Source organism: Balaenoptera musculus, chromosome 3 (genome assembly GCF_009873245.2).
Source record: "Balaenoptera musculus isolate JJ_BM4_2016_0621 chromosome 3, mBalMus1.pri.v3, whole genome shotgun sequence".
Taxonomy (NCBI): Eukaryota; Metazoa; Chordata; class Mammalia; order Artiodactyla; family Balaenopteridae; genus Balaenoptera; species Balaenoptera musculus.
Window position 1 is genome coordinate 52,219,502 of NC_045787.1, and position 14,842 is coordinate 52,234,343.

The 14,842-nt window shown below is 38.4% G+C and overlaps 1 protein-coding gene across 1 annotated transcript in view; it reads left to right on the forward strand.

The window, feature by feature from the left end:
- Positions 1 to 14,842, forward strand: part of MAST4 (microtubule associated serine/threonine kinase family member 4) — a 568,903-nt gene that overhangs the window by 508,275 nt on the left and 45,786 nt on the right. Inside the window, 5 exon segments of the mRNA XM_036848868.1 lie at positions 520 to 595; positions 2,433 to 2,642; positions 6,434 to 6,535; positions 8,945 to 9,077; positions 12,554 to 12,621. Of these exon segments, the coding sequence (XP_036704763.1) occupies positions 520 to 595; positions 2,433 to 2,642; positions 6,434 to 6,535; positions 8,945 to 9,077; positions 12,554 to 12,621 (589 nt within the window).

Sequence of the window (14,842 nt, forward strand, 5' to 3'; positions counted from 1 at the left end):
ATAAATATTTGCCAGGCCAGAAAATGGATTTCAGTGGTGACACCTGTGCCGTGGAAAACTCTTAAACCTCTTCAGTGGTACGTGGCAGAGCGCAGGTGTATGATGAAAGTGTGAAATTATACAGTTCAGCGTGCCCTAGATGTTGCTGTTTGTGGCTACCCTGTCTTCTTTTATATTGCAGTTCATTAATTGGTTTCTAGAACCACGCAAACGCATGCTACATACAAAATATAATCGCAATTTAAGAACGTTTTCTGAACCTTTATATTGTAGCTATAATTAATTTGCAGCATTCCACTTCTGGAGCTTTCTTTATGAACACTATTCGGGGTTTCTGTGCGTTCGTGAGTATGTATGCGTGCGTGTGTGCTAATGACTGATTTTGTAGTTTATTACCTAATATACTTTTCTTACAAAGACTGCATAGTACTTTTGATGCAACCAATTGTTTATAAATGAAAAGCTTATTTTCATTTCATGCTGTGGCAAGTTTAAAATGGTAATTTGCTTTGCTTGCAGCCCTGGACGCTCTCCCGCCTGCTGTGACCATGAAATAATTATGATGAACCATGTCTACAAGGAAAGATTCCCAAAGGTAATGAGTTGAATTGAAGATGCCTACCATCTAAACAAACAGGCAACCTAGGTTTAGCGTCTGTAAGGTGTTTGTCGTGGGGAGTAATGGTCCAGTCCATTCATGACTCTCTTTATAAAATAGCACCATAGCCTTCTTTAGAAAGATAAAATCACTAAACATTTTTAAAAGCTGCCGAGAACTAGCCACACAGTCCGTGGGCTGAACTGGCTGTAACGTGAATCCCGCTGGTTGTCCTACCCACTGGGTGAGTCTGGTGAGGTACTCCAGAGAGCGTCAGCTTTGAAAGGCCTCTGGACCCTGGTTCTCCTTCTGCCTGTGTTCTAGGCCTGCTGCTGTATGGTCAAGCAGAAATTGTTTTTCTTCCTCAGAAGCCTGTAAATTGGTATGTGTCATGAAAGTCTTTTACTTTTTTCGCCTGATTTTTCTTTTCTGTGGCTTCCAATCTCTTTAGCAATCATACGTCTAATCCTCTCAACTTAGAAGGAAAGGTCCAGTTGCAGTGTTCCCTGTTAGACCAGCAATTTGGACTGAGCCAGAGAGGCCTTGGCGAAGGGTTGTTGCCGGATGCCCTGGCTGCAAGGAGCTCCCGTCACCTCGTCTCCACAGCTTTTCCACCAGCGTGTTCCTACACGTGTGGGAGAAGTAATTTCTCCATTCTGTTCCTGTCCCTCCCCCATCACCTTTGTAACCCTAGGCAATAGAGCAAAAGGAAATCTTTGGCTTCATAAATCAGGAGTAGAGTACTTATTATTTGTAATGAACCCAACATTGATGTCATTGATTACAGCCATTTTAGCCATTTATCACATGTCACTTGTTCACCAGGGAAATAGATCCTGACTATACTAGTTAATACTGGTTAGGATTTTAGAAGGGAACAGGAGGCAGAAGGAGTCTCCCAGCATATACAATTAATGCAGGCAAGGAACATTGATTAGGCAGTCGGGGATCCCAGAGAATGAAATAAAAGTTGGGAAGGAAATTTTAGATTTATGTTACCAAGGGGATCCCCTTGGCCATTTGCCCATGATGTAGCTTTTTGAGGTGTGAGTAAAGATGGTAGAGGATGCTTGTTCCTAGTACATTAAAACACAGCCAAAGGAACAAACTCTTGGCCCACCCTGTGGAACTCCAGCAACGATCCTGATTTTTGAATAGGTAAAAACAGAGCTACAGTATTTGATATTTTTGGCAATCTATCTGAAAGAGCCCAGGATCTGAAATGAGAGCACAGTGATTCACAGATACTGAGTTATTTGGAGAAGCTTACATGTACCACTTTACATTTGATAGGGCAGAGGAAAAAAGTAATTATCACCCTGGGAGATTCAGTTTCTCCTATATACCTCAGATCTTTTTCCCACATGATGAGGCTGCTGCTGCTTCTTCTTCTTCTTTCTTTTTTTTTTCCAAATAGACTTTATTTTTTAGGTTCATGGCAAAATTGAACAGAAAGTACTGAGTTCCCAAATGCTCCCTGACGCTACCCATGCACAACTCCCTCCCATCAACATCCCCCCCCCCAAGCCCAAGAGCGGTCTATTTGTTATAATCGATGAACCTATACTGACACATCGTAATCACCCAAAGTCCATCCTTTACATTAGGGTTCTCTGTTGTGTGGTATATTCTGTGGGTTTTGACAAAGGTATAATGATATATGTGTACCATTATAGTATCTTACAGAAGGGAGGCTTCTTTTAAATTTAATTTCTAGAATTCTATTTAATAACTTGTGGAGGTCTCTGTAAATGCTAGATAAATGTGACTATTGAGTTGTTTACATATATGTTTCCTTGTATTACATCCGTGTGTGCCTGTCATCTCGAAATAGGCTACAGCTCAGATGGAAGAGCGCCTAAAGGAAATAATCACCAACTACTCTCCGGACCACGTCCTCCCCCTCGCAGATGGAGTGCTTAGTTTCACTCACCATCAGATTATTGAACTGGCTCGTGATTGCTTGGATAAATCCCACCAGGGTCTCATCACCTCACGATACTTCGTTGAATTACAGCACAAATTAGATAAGTTGCTACAGGAGGTATAGACCCTACACCTTATAACGTTTTCTGATTTGTTTTGCTTTTCCCCTGAAACAAGAAAAATTTTATGAGAGCATTTGCTCAGCAAGTTTTAGCCATGAGACAGAGTTCATATTCCAGGGAAGCGAAGAGGAAGAAGAAAAAAAAAAAATTGATCGCTACTTGCTGTGAATTGATTCTGGTCAACATTTAGAGTAATAGAAAGTTAATGTTAATAACCTTTACAGGAACCTTGGGTCCCAACAATCTATGGCTCTAGGATAAGTGGATTGTGAAGGATTTTGAAGCAGTGATTTTTTTTTCCCTCCTTAACCATAAAGTTAGAAATTGCCTGAGTGTATGTACATTATTTGATGATGCTATCTAGTTCTAATATCTGGAAAAGCTAAATGGAAAATTGCTGGTTTCTTCCAGGCCATGTATCCTGTTAATTAACCTGCAGGTGGTGTTGGGTAGTAAACGGCAACTTGTATTTTCATTAGTGTCAGTTTTTCTTCTAACAAAATATCCAATTTCTGAAATGACAGATAAACACAGGCCCCTTCCAGGCCTAACACTTGCAGCCCTAGCTCCTGATAACACCCAGGACAGGAAGGGAGTGTGTATAGTGGAATGCAATTAATGCATAATATTGCTGTCCTGACTGAAATTGATCAGCCACAGCCTATAAGTAAAACCTATTTAGCCAATATATTTGGATATATTGTATTTCTGTATCCCATCGGCGTACATTATGCCCATGTAAATAAAATCGTAGGTGGTTTTCTCTAAGCATGACTGTGTAAATAATTGCATGGAACTGAAGGAAAATATTGGCATCCTAATTTTCTAGAAATCCATCTGTCCTTGCGCACCCTGAATTTAGTTGTGGCAAGATGAGGTGATCCCTCTCTCACTAGCAGCCCCCATTCTTCCTCCCTTTCCCATTCTAAACCTCCCAACAGTTTTCTATGCTCCGTTCCCATTTCTCACATTTCAGCCTCTTGCAGCTCACTAAGGGAATGTTTCTCAGGCTGTCTTTGGATGAACACATTGTCTTCAGGTTTTGTTGTCAATTTCCAATTTGTCATGGACCAATTCTACTATAAATTATGATGAAAATTAATTTACCTCTGTGAGATACTTCTTCCTTAATTCCATAGTTCAGTCCCAGGCAATTACCATAATTACTGGTTAAGTTCTGTGGTTCATTCCTTCACAGGCATTCCCTGAAAAGGGTAGAACCCAAAGCTGAAGCTATTTACATTGAAATCCCCCACTTAATTTTGTTTCTGTATGATAGACGTGGCAGGTTTTTTCATGGCAACTAAAAAAACTTAGGGTTTCAAAAATCATCTGAATGCACCATGTAATAGATTAACATTGTTGACTTTTAGAGAAATTTCTCTCTTGGGCAGAGAAGCATGTATACGTGTGTAACATAAAGAGCATTGTCAGGTTTGAATAAGGATGTTTTCTTGTTTATTTTCACAGATAGACATTTTCCTTCAGTCCTTTTGTGAAAATTAAAACTGTCTTCAGAATCACATTCACAATGTCCTTCCAGAGTTTGGAGCTAACAGGTCGCAGGGGAACTTGCTCCTTTGGATAGAATCACATTGTGAGGCCTGGCTTTGCCTTCCCGTCGATGCAATTATTGTCAGTTCCCAGCCATGACATTGTGTGCCTGTCTAGCCTGCCTCCCCGCCACTGTTCCCATTGTCAATCCTTTGCACACTCAGGCCAAGTCCCCCTGAGGTTGAGTAGCTTGATTTAACTGATGCCTTTTTAAAGTCCTGAGGTCTAGGTCAATTCCAGAGGAAAGCTTTTATGTCTCCATTCTTTTCTTCACTTAGGTGTATTTAGCCAAAGAAAATAAAATGCACAGGAAGCTATAACCTACTCTCAAATCTTAGTCTCAGTATTTTTTATACTGGCCAACACTTAAAGTACAAACACAGGGAATCCAGGAATGCTGGAGCTTGCTGCCGGCAGCCACTAAACTATTTCTCTTCTCATGCTGAGTGTGTGGTTTTGTTTGGTGTTGTTTTAACAAAGTTCCCATCTCCCCTATTGATAGTAGACAAAATAGTATTTGTGTTAGTATAACTCATTGTATATTTTGGCCTTGGTTGCAGCTGATAATTCTCAGAAGTAAGAAGTTGGAATGAACTGATTATTTTTACAATTTCTGAAATGGAATTTGTATAATCTGAGCTATTTTTAATTTTTTAAGATATAAAGATCTTGTTTCTCCTTGAAGAGACCACCAAAACATGTTTAGGCTTTTTAGATTTTCTTTATATGCCTTAATTTATAAAGCAGTAATTATTATAGTAAGAGGATTATCAATCCAGAAGTTAGGTGGGGTTTTTTTGCTGCATCTTTAAGGTTTTCTGTTTAGTTTTGATTAAGGATAAACTATAAAAAAGACATATAACCTTATTTCTTGGCATTCACTGTATCTTCCTAAATCCGTTTTTGTTACAAAACAAAAAATGAAAAGAAAACTTAAAGACAGTTCAAGTATTATGTATGTCTCCTCGTATGTGTCCTGACATCCTTACTGGTTACTAGAACCTATAGTTATAGTTAACAGTTGGTTATCTTTAAACACATTCTATTGTACAGTTATTCACCAGTGGTCATCTTCTCTGTGTTTTTTCTTTTAAATGTTAGCTTTTTGGCTTTTCCTGTATATGGTTTCTCTGCCTACATTTTGGAAAGTTGCCTTTGATTTAATGACTTAAATTTAGTAAACATACTACTTCTAAGTATAATCATTTTTCATAGATTTGGTCTGACACTTTTTATGGGCAGGCTAGTTCTTGGCAGAATAAAGCACCTTCAAGAATGACTTTAAATGTTTATTACCATATCTATGAAATTATATTCTATTGCACCAACATCACCTTGATACTTTTTTTTAATCCTTGAAGGAAAGCAAATCATAAAAATTAAGAAAGCCTGAAAGTGAGCATGTGTAGAAGTTTATATTTAAACTTTTAAACCTTTGGTTTTATATCTGTCTTGATACAGATTTACCTCATTTCTTCAAAAAATATTGAAAATTAAAATGACTGTTAATAAACTAAGTTCTGTCCTCAGGATATCTTTTGTGCTTAGATTTCACATGTTAGGCAACACGTAAAATAAAATTTTAGAAGATTTTGAGTCAGTTAAATTTTACTGAGTTGAGTATCTAGGTATTATTTATTCATTATGTGAAATCAAATTCATATGTATGTATCCAAGTATAAACAGTATTCACCTAACATTTGAAATAAGCAGTGTACAACTTCTTACATATTATGAAATAACTAACTTACAGGCTAATAGTGTTGTATATATAAAACATATTTCATGAATGTGTTAAATGCCCAGGTTAACAAAATCAGTCCTTCACTATGTTAGCCATTTCATACATTTAAGAAGTTACGTCTGGAAAATCAAGGTTCCTCATCAGCTGCCCACTCTACTTGTACCATGTACTCAATGTATCATGAACTTTTAATGTCTACTTCACTCATGGTTCACATTGAGAGCCCTAATATTTGATTTTTAACACAGAGAATAAATCAAAGTTTTGCAATTAAAATTTAGCTGATAGACCTGTTTGTAGATAGATATAGACGTTTAATAGTGTCCATTTATGTAGAGATAATGTCTGCTTATCAATCTTTTAAAAGTATTTTCTAAGTCACTTAATTTTTGGATATTTGCAGTTATCTGATTAGCATGCTTTGCTGATTTTCTTTCCCATTTAGGGGAGCAACTCTGTCTCATCATTCTTTTCACTGCTTCCTCGTAGGCTCATGATCGTTCAGAAAGTGGAGAATTGGCGTTTATTAAACAGCTAGTTCGAAAGATCCTAATTGTTATTGCCCGTCCTGCTCGGTTATTAGAGTGCCTGGTGAGTTGCCCCTCGAGGTGATTTTGTTATTTATTGTTAACTGTGGGAAAGCAGGGTCCACCAGAAAGCTCCAATTGCATTTGGCTCCAAAGACAGAGCTAAATAGAAAGAGTCAAGAGAAACAGCAACACGTGAAGGTTGATGACAACAGCCGTGTGTGCTTTTCCTTGTCTGGTTTTCAGTAAAAGTTCTAGGACTTGTGTTGTGTTAAGAGATAGTTGTATCACAGTCTGGTCAAACCTACAAAATGATCATGGAGTAATGTGCTTGACTTTATCTCAGCATAATTTCTATGTTGTAGCTCATTTAGAACACTCGCTGTACCCCACTTTTTTGGAGGTGCCAAGATGCAGAGAGGGAAATCAGAGATACGATATACGGTGACCTGTGGTTATAATTGTTACTTTTAAAATGTGGCATGTTCGAAATAAGTGCTAGTCAGCAGTCCATTTGGAGAATACAGTATGGCCTTATCCAGACCTAAAGGAATGAGACTTTCCAAGATTAGTTTGTTTTATCAATTATACTTTCTTTAGTCAGTGACCATTTTCCTGTTTTAAAATCTTTGCTTTATTTTACGTAATTTTGATTGAGATTTCAGTCAACACTGAACAAAGACGAAGCTTCGAACATAAGAATAGTTTTATGGGGCTTAATGTAGTGTCAAAACTCACTTTTAAGTTTCGCTAATAGTTATGTATAACACTACTGAGTACAGTACAGCTTTTCAGAATTTTACGTACACATATGTACAGACATGGTGATATTGCTTTGGTTTTGCTCTTATTTTAATTAAAATTCATAGTTTTCTATAACAGTGAAATGTTCACGGCCCTGTAAACATATACCTGTGCAGAGTGAGATGTGGTGGAAGGTGAGTCTGGAGGAGAAAGGCAGGTGTGTGGTGGAGGAAGGCTTTCCATCAATGGCCAGGACCCTTGCGATCACAGAATCAAAAGCATCATTCAGCACTAAGTGTCTCCGGAAGGATAAAGGGAAAGAAAAATACTCAGGATGCCTCTGGGAGGGGGAGAACTGTGTGACTGGCAGATGCAGGCAGAAGACTGAGTTTTTCCTGCTCTTCCTGTTGTACCTTTTGAATTATGCACCACAGACTTGTACTTCCCTGCAGTTGTTCAGTTTGGGGGAAAATACCATTGAGCATCAAAACTTGCTTCTCTGGACGGCAGAAGACATGCTAAGAGAGATGTTGCCTTAAAAGGGGAAATGACTTTTTTTTTAACGGTAATCACTCTTAATCAGAAGAGAAACAGTAAAAGTACATGTAGCCTATCAAAGATAGAAACAAGTGAGCTTAGAAGTAGATTTGAAGATGTTGCTGCTTTCCATGATGTTTAAAGCTCAAATGAAACTGGAGTTTGAGAGTTTTAGGGAATGTTTCCCCCAACCAGTCATCTTAGGCCTGTAGTCCCAGGCTTGCCTTGTCTCTGGCTGTAGGTTTATATAAAGGGTACTGAGCGTGGACATTGGTTTGGCTTTACTCCCTTTGTAGCATGCTTTTTCATATGGCCTTTAGAAATACTTGAGTAATTCTCAGGTGAAATACTGAGATTTCAGTATATGGGGCACTAATCAAAATGAGAAAAATTCTGGGAATGGGAGGATCTAGGAAATATAACTGAAAACGGTACCTGTGCTTTAAATCTACAATTGTTTACAACACATAAATCCGCGGCATCCGGCTACAGTGATGTGATCCTAAGATTTTTATTGCATACTAGAAGCAACAGACAGCAAAATAAAGTAACATGCTTAGGAAAAACGTGTTCCCAAATTTTTACTGAGGACAGAGGTAACTGGAAGTACTAATGTCATATTTTTCTTTCTTAATGTTCACATTATGTGAATATTAATAACTTAATTTTAGAGCTCGGTGATAAAATTTGGGGATTTTTCTTTCTAATATTTTTGGACACCTCTGTACCAAGGGAGTTCCCTACAAAACCTTTGAGAAAAATGCATCCTAACATTACTTCTTTTGTGGCTATTTGTATAGAGAGAGAAACTGAATCTTCTGGATGAGATTCACAGATTTTTAAAACTTTACTAAAAAGGCACAATCAAAAATTCCGACCTGTTCATTTTCAATAAGATAGATATCTTAAGTGGAGCCTAGTACCTTCAAAGTCACTTTACAAGGAAGTTGGAAATGGAAATTATCTTTGGGTTACCAAGTATTTAAATGTATTGTCTTAGAATATGATTAGGCTTTGAATATGAACTGAAAATTGTATGCTTTTTAAATGAAGTAATCCATCTGCCTTCTTTCTGTATAAATAACTTATTACCATGTATATCCAGCAATTTTACTGTGAATGGGGTTTATGTAATAAAACCGCAGACAATTTTGGCTCGAAGAAGTATCCACCTCTGTTTGTCTTCTGCTAGGAATTTGATCCTGAAGAATTTTACTACCTATTGGAAGCAGCAGAAGGCCATGCAAAAGAAGGACAGGGTATTAAAACTGACATTCCCAGGTACATCATTAGCCAGCTGGGTCTCAATAAGGATCCTCTGGAAGGTGAGTACCGTGGTTGGGCTAAACTTTTACTTGCTTAGGCACCATGACCTCATGGAAAAACTTAGTGGCAAATCTTTATTTTTTCCTCATGTTTTGGCTCTATCTATTGAAAAGGCCAAATTTGGGGACCAATTGTGATTTAAAGGAAAGAACTATGTGTTGAATTTTGTGTTTAACTAGAGTAGGGAAGAGACCTCGAAATCCTAGAGTCTTATCAGCCTAACAATGCCAGAGCATCCAAGAAGGGTTTAGATTTCCATCTTCTCTGGAGGTATTTTTTCTCTTGCAGAGCTCCTTTGGATTCTTCTCAAGGGTGCACATTTTGAAAATGTTGGTAAATCAATTAATTACATTTGATCTAAAAGTGACATTTAAATGTAATTTGGGAGTCAGGTAACTGATAACTGATGATTAACTTTAAATCAGGTTCAGTGTTTGTAAATCTGTTTTTACTTACTTGTCTCAAAAAGGTATGAAAAATAGTAATATACTGGAGAGCCAGTCGGGGGGAAATGCTTTTCAGAACTTATACAAGGCTTTCTGGTTGATTCAAAAAAAAAAAAAAATAGGTCTAATGCTATTAAATGCAGAGAAGAGGAAGCACCCTGTTAGTGATTTTTTTTCAAATGTGATATTGGGAAACCACTCCTTCCACCACCTTTTCCTGTTCATTATTGTTTGGGATTGTCATTTAAAACACTTAGGTTATATACTGCCTGAAAAGACTCAAAAACAATCATAGACTCCTCTATTCAAAACTGTCTTCCTGGTTCATTAAGTTGAATTTGCAAAGTGTTATATGCTAAATTGTTTGTGGTGAGGCTAACTGTTGGCAGATATTTTCCCATCTACAGCCAGGGAACCTGCTGTTCTCTGCCTGCTCTCCTATTTCCCCTGCTTTATTTGCTCTTATGGCCATCAAATCTTTGCTTCCAGTGAAATGATGCATGCCTTACTGGGAGATAATGCCGGATAAATTTATACTGTACTGAAAGCAATACCACAGCAGATTCATCACTTATCAGAGTCTGGTGGCTGCTTTTCTGAAAAGTTCCCTGGGGAGAGATTTTTTCCCCATAGCTTTTAAATTACCATCTTTACCTTTTTGAATCATGAGTCTTCAGAAATGGTTTAAATCACTGAAATAAAAAGGGCAGATGTTTAATGGTATTTAGATGAGTTTTAAAAATCTCTTCAGGCATTACAAAATGATGCCTTAGCTTCCTGCTTCAAAAGCTGACTCTCGGTTCCATTCCATTACTACCCACTGCTTACAAATAATATGTATTTCCCAGATAATAGTTATTTAGCAGAAACTCTATTTAAAACAGAACCATCTTTTAATTTGTTTTTTTATGGAAGTAATTGGAGTGGGGGAGACCGTCAAAGTATATTACGGTGACTCTTCACGCCGGCAGAGTTAGTTGTGTCAGCCTTTGAATTGTAGACTGAGTGAGCTCTTCACAGTTTTCTTACCTGGTAGTAAATATCACTGTAGGCTGAACCTTTGGTAGGTGAATAATCTGAGGCCCATTTATATGCCTTTATTGTCTTTAAAACATTTTAATAGTGATTTTTGACAAGTTTCATGTTTAATTATACAAATCTATCACTGGGAGTTGTTTTTAACTTTGAACACTTAATTTTCTTGATTCAGATCTGAGGGTAATTTTTAATCTGTTTGCTATAATCACTTAAAATGTGATTATTACAAACTCTGATCTACATTTGTTTGCCTTCTTGTCATCATGGACACCAGCAGACCTAAAGCCTGACCTTTGAAAGGTTAAGAGTGAAAGTCTAGAATGGGACTACCCAGAGTGTCAGTGCAGACTGTGTGACCTTGATCACACTGTGATGAGCTACTTTGTGCCTCAGTGTTCTTCATAAAAACTGGATAATGGTCCCTATTCATAGGGTTGTTTTTAGGATTATATGAGTTCACCTCTGCACCTAAGATGTAATAATGCTTAATAAATAAATATTAGTAAAATTGCCCCTTTGAGCCCCTCCAACTGAATACATTATAGTCTACCTCCTAGTCTATAAATCTAAAGTGCTAGTCACATAGGACGTTGAGGTCATTTGAATGACACCAAGAAAGCACACAGTTTGTACTGAGCTCATTTTTAATTCCTGAACTTCTTCTGTAAGTAAATTGGGATAGTGTCAATCTCCAGTTGTTTTAGTTTCTGGAGTTAATTTTTCTCTAAAGACAGCACTCCATTGTTGCTTTGCTTCATGTGTTTTATGTGTAATCTCTCCCAAAAAAGGATGATTATATTTATAAGAACATGAATACATAAAATTCTGAGAGCCTAAGAAATAATATTAGATGCACACAAAAATATGTAACTAAAAACTATAACTTTTTATTATACACGTTCGATTTTCAAAAATTAGAAAATTCAAATTACCTGTGATCCTGCCACTTAGTGATAACCCCCTTTTAAAGTTTTGGAGAAAATTTTTTCATGTTCTTTTTTTTAATAAAACATGTTTTGTTTTTTCTTAAGTGTGCATTGTTTGATAAAAATCAAAATGAACAGTAAAATAATTAGGTTTTCTCATTTACTTATATAGACTTAAGGATGCATTCCAATGTAGGTTGAGCAATGAAATGCTTTGTCTCTTAACTAGACCACTAGGGTAGAATTTAGGCTGGTGTCAAGCATGTGGCATCCAGCCTAGGACTGACTACTTTACATGATATAATTGTAATAAATAACAATCAACATTCAGCGAGCACTTAATTTTTGTTAGTCAACATGCTAAGAGCTTTACATGCATTATCACATGTGATACTCATAAAAAACTCCAAGAGATAAACAATATTGTTCCCATCTTACAGAGGAAGAACCCAAGGTTAAAAAGCCACTAGTAAGTGCTCTTAGTGGTGGCAACTCGAGTCTTTTCAACTCCAAACTCCTCTTAACAACTACTATTGCTTCCTTTCTGACAAGTTGCAGATTCTTATGTACTAGGAGGGCTAGCTCTCAGTGGATGTGAAGGAATGGGGCAAGGTATGCTCATGACAACTTGAGACTCATCTCTGAGCTGTAGTCAGTGCATCTCTGATGCCTGTCAGAGCCTGGGAAACTTACCTCTCTTGAGTATCTGATTACAAGCATAATCACTGAGCCCCCAAACCCTTTCCAAGCTGTGGTGATTGTGTCAGCCAGTGATTCCTGCTAACATGAGCAGAGGCCCAGCTCTAAGTAGCTGTGTCTATGTGTTCATAAGAAACGGAGTTCTAGGAAAAAGGGCATGAAATGAACGATTTCAAAATATCAATATCAGTTGTTGGTTCTTGCCATTTTGGATTTAAGATTTTCTCATGTGTACATTGGAGTATAGAGTAAATTCTTCTTTTTTTAATATTGGAGAAATTGTGCTTCTTTTGTTTCAGCATAGTACTCTAGTAACAATTGTCCTATTTCTCTTAAACTTAGCTTTTTTTTTTTTTTTTAATTTAGAAATGGCTCAGCTGGGAAACTATGATAGTGGGACAGCAGAAACACCAGAAACAGACGAATCAGTGAATGTAAGTATCTTTCTCGATGAAATGTGATGTTGGTTTTTCTGTTTATTAGCATCTGGAGATTTTGGCTGTGTTAATTACTTTATTTGTTCAACACTTATTTATTGTGCTTCTATATGCAAGGCACCAGGCATACAGTTTTAGCCCCTCTCTTCAAAGAGAAACAAATTAATAAAGACAAATCATGCACAAAAAAATCAAAATGAGAAACGTGAATAAGATCTATTAAGAAAAAGGGCCATGTGCTCCTGGAACATAACATTAAAGAGATTTACCTTCATAATATAAAGAGATTTACCAGTCCAGAAAGATCTCCTAAGGAAAGGACGCTCGAGATGTGAGAAGTTACTAGGATCAGAAGGGGCAGAGGGAACATTCCATGATGGTGTCCACCATCATGTGACACAAGGGAGAGAGTATATCTGAAGGCTTAAGAGTGAGGGAGACCGTGCAGCCTAGAGAGCTCGGGTAAAAACTGGACACAGACGTGCTTGCTGTTCATCTTTGTCAAATTGTTTCTTTCAAAGAACAGTGGGAAGCTGTTGAACTGTGGAGGAAATGTATGTGTGTGGAGGATGAGGAGGAGTAGATAGGGAGATGACCCAAACAGAGTAACGACGTGAAAAAAAATCACACTGATTGCAGTGTAGGAAGTAGATGGGGTGAGGAAAGCCAGCTGGAGTGACCCTGGGGAGGCCATTTGAAAGTCTGCAGCAGTGACACAGATGAGAGGTCCTGGATGCTGGTGCCATTCTTCCTAATTGTGAATAGCAGAAGAGGAACCAGGATGGACCACCCCCAGCATCGGGGGTGGTCAGGAAAGAGGGGCAGCTGTGTAGCCTGGGGGCTTAAAAACCCAAGCTCTGGCGTCAGGTTTCCAGATTTCAGAGCTGGCTTCACTTCTTACTAGCTTGGGGAAAAAAAAAAAAATCTCTCTGTGCCTCAGTTTCCTCAACTGTAAAATAGATATAGAAGATTAAGTAAGGTAGTCTGTGTAAAATGGTTAGGACAGCTTCACATATGCTAAGTAAAGGATAGCTGTTTTTGTTAGTTTCATCATAACTGCCATAATTTTGAATGAGCTGAAGCTGAGGTTCCTTTGAGACATCCAAGGAGAGCCATCAAGCAGTCAATTGTACATAAGGTGTGGGATCTTCCGGCCCTCAGAGGGAGAGTTTTTGGTGGATGGTCTAGGTGACTTAGGGGTCATCCATAGGCATAGGTGAGGTCACTCGGGTGAGGAAGAGTTAATGAGACAAGAGGGCTGGTTCAGGGCCTTGTAGCTGGAGCTGTGGAGAGCAGTCAGAGTGGGGTGGCTGAAGAAGTAAGGGGGCCCAGTCTTGGATTATGTTTTCTGAGGTGGGGTGTTGGCAGGTGATGAGTAGACCCAGGTCCTATGGCCAGAGGCCAAGGAGAAACAGAGAAAGGAGCTGGTTGAATTGAGGAGGTCAGGTAGCCCAGAGGCCAGGTTGTTGGCTGAGTTATCTGTGTAGACACTGAAGTCACTCAGGATGGTGAGAGAATGCAGGCACTGAGGACAGTGGGAAGCTCGGTCTAAATCTTCCAAAGGTGGTGGGGCAGCCGAGTGGGCAGGTGCCAGCACTGAGTGGGGGAGAATGGCACATACCTCAGAGTCATGGGGTTTCTTCCAAAATTATGGGAAGGGGATTCTGGTCTCTGCAGAGGGAGCAAAATGACTGTTAACTCCCCTCTCAGTGCTAAGATACATGGGGCGTGAGAAAATTTTGTAAAAAAAAAAAAGAAAAAATTTTGTTTATTCGTGTCCTTTGAACTAAACTTTTTAAAGAGCTATCGTTTTGAAAATTGGTGTCTAAACCACGGTAAGTAAGACTTACGGTGGATGGAAGTAAAGAAAGACAGGCATGCTCTGCCTGGCTGTCTCATTTGTTGCCAGCTGCCTTTTCCAAACGGGAAAGGTTGCCACAGGAATGAAATAGACACGCTCTGGTCAGTGGCAGAGAAGCCACATGATCCACCAACCCGTATAGAGCCACTCCAGCCCATTCTTTTCTGATTGACTGAAACTAGAATTAAGGTTTGGCATTTTGGACTTAAATCTTAAAACTTTAAAAGACTGGGGTGAGGCTCACCTGAATAGTTTACGGAGGTAAATTAAAAATCAGGAATTTTCAAAAACGTGGTGCCTCTATCTCCTGGAAATGATGTTCACTTAAATGAAACTGAGCCAGTCATGAGGAGTAGT